Source organism: Erythranthe guttata, chromosome 8 (genome assembly GCF_056151865.1).
Source record: "Erythranthe guttata isolate IM_541 chromosome 8, IM_541, whole genome shotgun sequence".
Taxonomy (NCBI): Eukaryota; Viridiplantae; Streptophyta; class Magnoliopsida; order Lamiales; family Phrymaceae; genus Erythranthe; species Erythranthe guttata.
Window position 1 is genome coordinate 23,444,778 of NC_142540.1, and position 7,145 is coordinate 23,451,922.

Here is a 7,145-nt window from a genome sequence, read left to right on the forward strand (position 1 = left end):
TTTTTTGGTGGTTGTAAGAATAAATTCTTCACTTAGATATATATACCTTCAAAAGGTAATAAAACATACATTGTCCTCCAACCATCCAAATTCGATGCCAAAAGGACCTAATTACTAGACTACCATTATAATATTAGTTACCCCACTTTTATTTCAATTATTTTCCTGTGAATTGGCTTATATATCAATCATCTATCACCATCTAAATTAAAGTGTACGTACTATTCTAGATCAGACTTTTGTGGTTAATTGAGAATTGCACAAATAATATCTTTCTTAGCTAGTAGCTAGCACTAAAGTTTTCCAAATTTTCATTGTGTGTTGGAAAAACAATGGCGCGGGCATTTGTCGCAACGTCTTTTTAACCACTGCATCCTTTCCAAAACGCGGAATCTTGTTACAATCCTATATAGAAAAAAATATGGTCGAAAGTCGAAAGTCGGTCCGTGAATGTGCTACACCTGGTGAAAAATGTTGGCTGGTTTTGTACCGTAGATCTATTTAGGTAAATTACAACCACCCCTGATGTATGGTAAAATTACAAAAACCCCATCCTGTTTGAGTAATTACAGCAACCCCTCATGTTTGGGTAATTACAACAACCCCATCAACTATAAATTTTGTTACACGTTCACCCCTGCGGTTTCAAATTTAGTGGAATATTCTTGATTATATGGAATATTATCACTTTTGTATCCGTTTTATCTCATTCGAGCTCCACATTGTGAAGCAAGGTGATCATAAGATGTGTTTTTTGGCTTGTACATATCAGATTGTGGTGCATCAGAAACTGTATTTTACACAAAACGATTACAATCTAGAGCACATTCCACGGAATCTAGATGATTATGTTAAATATGACTCCATAAGGGTGGAGGTGTAAGAAGATTCATAGTTGAGTGGCTAGATGTAATTGTCCAAACAAGAGGGGGTTTTTCGTAATTTGACCATACATCAGGGGTTGGTTGTAATTTACCCTATAAATAACTATCCACTAAGCACACATGCACATGAAAGTGTATGTTATTTTATGTGCAGATCAATGGTTCAGAATCTCCGATGTATTTCATCAGTTGATAGCATCTACAAAACAGGTAAAAGTCTTCGGTTTATGAAATTACTAGCATTCCAAAAGAAAAAAAAAATGACAAATGACAATAACAATTATAATAAGAGCTCGTTGGGTTACCGTTATAAGATTCTTGATCACTTCATAAAAGAATAATACACAAATCAAATTTACCATGATACTTTTCCAAGTATTCTAACGTAAGCACGTAATTTTTATTTTTATTTAATATTATAAATCCCCCTTCTAATAGAGTTCTTTCATAATAATGTTTTGAGAAATTTAATTTGATTAATACACAATATATAATAATATTATATATAATCTGTATTCAATATAGAGCATAATCCAACAACTAATTATTAAATCTACCACGAAATTTACTAAAGAGATTTGAACCCAAACAAACCCCTTGTAAATTTTCAAAGCAGAATTTATGCTTTCAGATTGACTGACTATTTACATACGTTGAATAGATTTAATTCGTTGACAGATTTAATTTAAATTTTTTCATAACACATTTTCTTTTTCCTAAGTTGCAACTTATTTATGTAATCTCTTCTGAAAATAAAACCTTATATATGTAATCATAAATGAAATTCGAGAATAATTCTCAATTTGCAGAATTAAATTTCCAAAATAAAAATAGGATGTTTTTGTTAAAATAAATTTATTTGGCGTAAAATTAAGTTCGGTGGAATGTTAAATGTCGTTTTGACTTCGATGAGTTTGACTATTTTCTAGTCCGATTTTGGCAAAATGCAAAACATGGAAAGTGTAGTTCATTGAAATTTTTTTCTAAACAATTTGAATAAGCTAGATCGGTTGAATGATGACAACGTTATACACGAATAAATTATATTATGAAATTTAAATAACTCAAAACATAAAAATTGTGACAAATATTAATAGATTAAATGGTTTTTTCCACTCGACATTCAATCTTAGCGATTCAAGTTGGATTAAATCAAACTTCATGTTTTGAGTTTTGCAAACTAAGACGACAATTTACCACATACCGTAAATTAACTGCAGTAAATCTTTTGAGCAAAAAGTGAATTAAAAAAGTCAACGGTTAAAAAGTCAAATAAATCTGCGAGAATCTCATCTTATTCAGATTCTCTCACAAGAGGTAGTCAGCATTTCTCTCCCCTTTTTCATTTAATAATTTCATTTTTGCTTAATTTCACTTAGCACCCTCAAAATATAGTATTTTTGCACTTTACACCCCATGTAATAATTCATGGTACTTTACATCCGCAAACATGTTTAATCGTTCAAATTGCACCATACTTTATTTTTCGGCCAGAATTTCCATCGCTGCCTTCTTTTCTAATTTTCAACAAAGTCATTTTCGCTCGAAAATACATTTGTATTTTGCACCCTGGAGAAAAAAAAACAATTGAGTAGACAAAAATGACGATCATAAAATATGCCGACGACAGAAAATTGTGGTCGAAAAATAAACTAGGATGCACTTTGAATGATTAAACATGTTTTGAGGGCGTAAAGTGCCATAAATTATTTTTCAGAGTGCAAAGTGCCAAAATTGTACATTTTTTGAACGAAGCCATTTCTTTTTTCATTTAAACAAAACATCTGCATTTATTTGTTTATTATCTATATATAATAAAATATAGATATAAACGTAATAAATGACAATATTATAATGTCACTATTCTCTAAAAAATCTCCTATAAAAAGGCCCTCGAAGCAATTCCCCTGGTATATTATTTACAAGCACAAACAACCATCTTCTTCTTCTTCATATCCTAGAGAGAGAAAGTAAAAGCAAAAATGTCTGTGATTTCCGATCTGCTTAATCTCAACCTCACTGATTCCACCAAGAGCATCATTGCCGAATACATATGGTCGGTTTTATTTTTTTTATTTATTTCTTTCTTTCTCTTCTTTTGCATGCTCTGTTTCTTGATTATTTTACTTGTTTTTTTTTTTTTTGTCTGTGTTTTGTTGTGGTTAAGGAATCAAAGTTGGAATCTTTCTTGCAATAGATTTGTGTGTTCTAAAGGGGTGTGTATGGTATGGGGGGTCATGGCCCCCATCATTTCTAAAAAGTTCTATTGTTTAATATTAAAACTTGTTATTTTTCAATTTAGTCCTGTAGATATTTTTTTCTCTAAAATATCCTATTTTTTCTTTGGATTCTTTTCATTATTGGAGTAAATATTTGAAGTTCTTTACTCAAAATTTTGTCTTATTAAAAGCAAATAGAAACGTTGGGGGCCACGGCCCCCCTTGACCTTGGTCAACGCTATGCTGGCTCCGTCACTGGCAGTTTTTCTTATCTTTAGATAAGTTATGGTTCTATGTAGTTTTATAAGAACTTGATCGAAAACGTGTGGATTAAAATTTAAAATTGATGCTTATATTTTCATCTTTATATATTAAAAATAATATCATTTGGATGTAACTTCTAAGCATGTTGTTGCCTAGCCTCGCCGGTTTTTTCCGTTTTTCAGTTAAATACAACGAACCGGTCCAACTGTCGTGTATAATGCATTTATTGAAGATTTGTTTCGTTTGTTTTTGTATTCTTTATTGAGTAATTTATTAATCACAAAGTACACATTTGTGATTTAAAATTAATTGCAGGATTGGTGGCTCCGGTATCGACATTCGCAGCAAAGCAAGGGTAATTTATTTTTTAATTTTATTTTTCCAATTTTACTGAATTTTTTTTTTTTTTTTTTTTTTTTTACCTTTGTTTCTATTTTAGTAAAAAAAAAATTATCCGAAAAATAATTTGTTCGATTCGCGCAGACTCTTCCCGGACCGGTTAGTGACCCTTCAAAGCTTCCGAGGTGGAACTACGATGGATCGAGCACCGGTCAAGCTCCCGGTCAAGACAGTGAAGTCATCCTATAGTAAGTTTTAATTAAATCACATTGTATTTATTTTATTTATATAAATGCATATATTAATTTAATTATTCTGCAATTAAAAAACAGCCCTCAAGCAATTTTCAAAGATCCATTCAGGAGGGGAAACAACATTCTGGTGAGTTTGCTTTTTTCCTATTTATACAATGTTTTTTGCTTCTAAATTACTAAATCAATTACAATTAAACATCTTTAAATTAATACAGTAAGGACTAACAAAATTGTATTAATTTAGCGAAATATTAAATTATCGAAGTAATAATTTAATACGTTTTTACCGAGCTGGGACTTGAAGAAAGTGTTATTTATTAATTTATCGAGTACTAATATATCGTGGTTGTACTGTGTATTTTAGTATTATTTTTGCTTGTGCTAAGTATTTTAATTTAATTTAAATATTTATCATAGGTCATGTGCGATGCATACACTCCGGCCGGTGATCCGATTCCGACCAACAAGAGGTATAGCGCTGCCAAGATTTTCAGCCACCCCGACGTTGTTGCTGAAGTACCATGGTAATAATAATATATACATAACAATTTATTTAGTTTTTATTTTTTTCGTACATAATTCATTTTGCTAGAAACAATTAATTTATAAATCAATTTTTTTTCGTTTGCGATATAGGTACGGAATCGAGCAAGAATACACTCTGTTGCAGAAGGATGTGAAGTGGCCTCTTGGATGGCCCACCGGGGGTTACCCTGGACCTCAGGTGATCATTTTCTATAGTTCTTATTTCCTAAAATCAAATTTAATTTTTTTTTAGAAATTGATGAATACCATTATTATTTCGATTATAATTTCAATTTTTTGGATTAAATGTAGGGTCCGTATTACTGTGGTATCGGAGCGGACAAAGCTTTCGGACGTGATATTGTCGATGCACACTACAAGGCTTGCCTTTATGCCGGAGTCAACATAAGTGGCATCAACGGAGAAGTGATGCCCGGTCAGGTAATATTTTTGCTTCCTCCGATATTTACTTATAATTAGTCCCGTATATATATTTTTTTCTCAATTATTAATTTTTTTTTTCGTCCGTATAAATGATATGATTATTGCAACATTTGCAGTGGGAATTTCAAGTTGGACCTTCCGTCGGCATCTCGGCCGCTGACGAGATCTGGATAGCTCGTTACATATTGGAGGTACTATTTTCATTTTTTTTTTAATTTTGTAACAATTAATAAAATGCGAATGTCAATTTGAAATAAATATCATTGATTGAGGTTTATAATATTTATTTAAAAAAATCCTTGCAGAGGATCACTGAACTTGCTGGAGTCGTGCTATCGTTCGACCCCAAGCCCATCCAGGTTAACTTTTCTCGGTCCCGTTTTACAATCGTGGCATTTTAATTTAATAGACTTCTTGAAATTGTTCATTTTTATTTTTGATTTCGTCTGTTTTTTCGATTATTTGACATGATTTGTTTTTTTAACGACCAGGGTGATTGGAACGGGGCCGGTGCTCATACCAATTATAGGTAAGGCATTTTGAAACACATGAACGATGATTTTACCATGTTATTTATTTATTTTTGTATATATTAATTAGTTGAATTTTGTGTATCGGGCTATTTTAGCACCAAGTCTATGAGGGCGAAGGGAGGTTACGAGGTTATCAAGAAGGCGATTGAGAAGCTTGGGCTTAGGCACAAGGAACACATTGCCGCCTATGGTGAGGGCAACGAGCGTCGTCTCACCGGTCACCATGAAACTGCCGACATTAACACCTTCAAATGGGTAAATCATTTATTTATTTATTTATTAATTTTGCGGTCGTTAATGTCGAAAATATACAAAAAAATAAAATTAAAATAATAATAGTTCCATTTAATTTGGTATTGAATTCAACTAGTGGACAATTACATCTCATTTGGATTGATTCGCCTAATACTTCCAAGACATTGGCAGTATTAGGGGTGCAAATTGGACGGATCAGATCGAAATCAGCCTTTTCTAAGATTTTTTTTTCACAAGGATTTGAAAATTTGAAAAAAAAAATCATAAATTGAAATGATAATTTGTACCAAAGTAGTAAATTTTCGGATCAGAATTGACAGAATTAGGAAATTTTTTATTAACCAAAACTTTCTTGGCCCGTAATTTTTTCTTAGGGTGTTGCGGACCGTGGTGCATCGATCCGTGTGGGACGGGACACGGAGAAAGAAGGCCAAGGGTACTTTGAGGACAGGAGGCCAGCTTCCAACATGGACCCTTACATCGTCACCGGAATGATTGCCGAAACTACCATTCTCGGCAAGAAATGAGTTCTCTCTCTCTCTAATTTACGGAATTATGGGGAGTGGTTGCTTGTTTATTTTTTCGACATTTTTAAAAGTGGGAAATCGTATTTTAGGACAACCCTTTCTTGGTATATTTATTTATTTTCTATTAGGGGTTAGAAAATCTCTTGCATAGTTAATGCGGGTTTGGTGTTTTTTTTTCCTTTTCCTTTTCTTTTACTATGTCGATCTCGATCTCGATCGCTCGGCCTTTGAGATCGAGTTTGTCTTAATAACTGGTTGAGATTATTACTAATAATGTGGAAGGGTTGTTGTGATTTTCCATGCTTTGGAAATTTATGTAAAGGTTTGCCTTTTGTTTGTTATATATTGAGAAACAAAGTTTGAGTGTTCAAATTGTTATCATCTTTTTTTATAGTGCATTTTTTTTTTTTTTGTACGAATCTTAGTCAATAAAAAGAAAAAAAAAAATAAAAGAAATACACGGGGTAAATCTTTACTATTTATATAGACACAATAATACACACACCCACATTGGTGTGTGTAGATGAACGATAAAAAATTACCCGGTGTAGGCTACACCGAGTGTAGCATAGAAATTACTTAATCACAAGGAGGAAGATTTATTTGTACTTATATTAAGATGGGAGACCAATTAAATTCAGTTCTATAAAAAAACTCATTTTCTTGTCTCTTGCTCAAAATATCCTTCAGGATATAACCTTTGCACTTTACTGCCTCCAAATTTAAAATAAGTAAAGCCCCCCTCAAAATGTTATTCTTGTAGTACATTGTGCTGTTATAAAATTTAGATGGATTATTCATCGGAATAGAGTGTTTTTGTTGCACGTTGCCCCTTTAAATGTTATTTTTTGTTGCACATTGCTCTTTAAAATTATTTTTATGCACATTGCCTCTTTGAAAT

General features: G+C 32.2%; 1 protein-coding gene across 1 annotated transcript; it reads left to right on the forward strand.

Moving 5' to 3' along the window:
• The first annotated feature begins 2,690 nt into the window (after positions 1-2,690).
• Positions 2,691-6,616, forward strand: LOC105965103 (glutamine synthetase cytosolic isozyme 1-1). The gene is made up of 12 exons (XM_012989618.2): positions 2,691-2,940; positions 3,683-3,722; positions 3,851-3,954; positions 4,039-4,087; positions 4,378-4,484; positions 4,597-4,684; positions 4,798-4,926; positions 5,046-5,120; positions 5,235-5,288; positions 5,421-5,458; positions 5,558-5,717; positions 6,092-6,616. Exons 1-12 carry the CDS (start codon positions 2,867-2,869, stop codon positions 6,242-6,244), a joined length of 1,071 nt encoding a protein of 356 aa, XP_012845072.1. The 5' UTR covers positions 2,691-2,866; the 3' UTR covers positions 6,245-6,616.
• The last annotated feature ends 529 nt before the right edge of the window (positions 6,617-7,145 follow it).

Bases quoted from the DNA above. Each gene is read 5' to 3' on its own strand.
- LOC105965103 (XM_012989618.2), top strand. From the start codon at position 2,867: ATGTCTGTGATTTCCGATCTGCTTAATCTCAACCTCACTGATTCCACC. The intron at 3,723-3,850 runs GTAATTTATTTT...CGATTCGCGCAG, and splicing joins ACATTCGCAGCAAAGCAAGG to ACTCTTCCCGGACCGGTTAG. The intron at 5,459-5,557 runs GTAAGGCATTTT...GGGCTATTTTAG, and splicing joins GGTGCTCATACCAATTATAG to CACCAAGTCTATGAGGGCGA.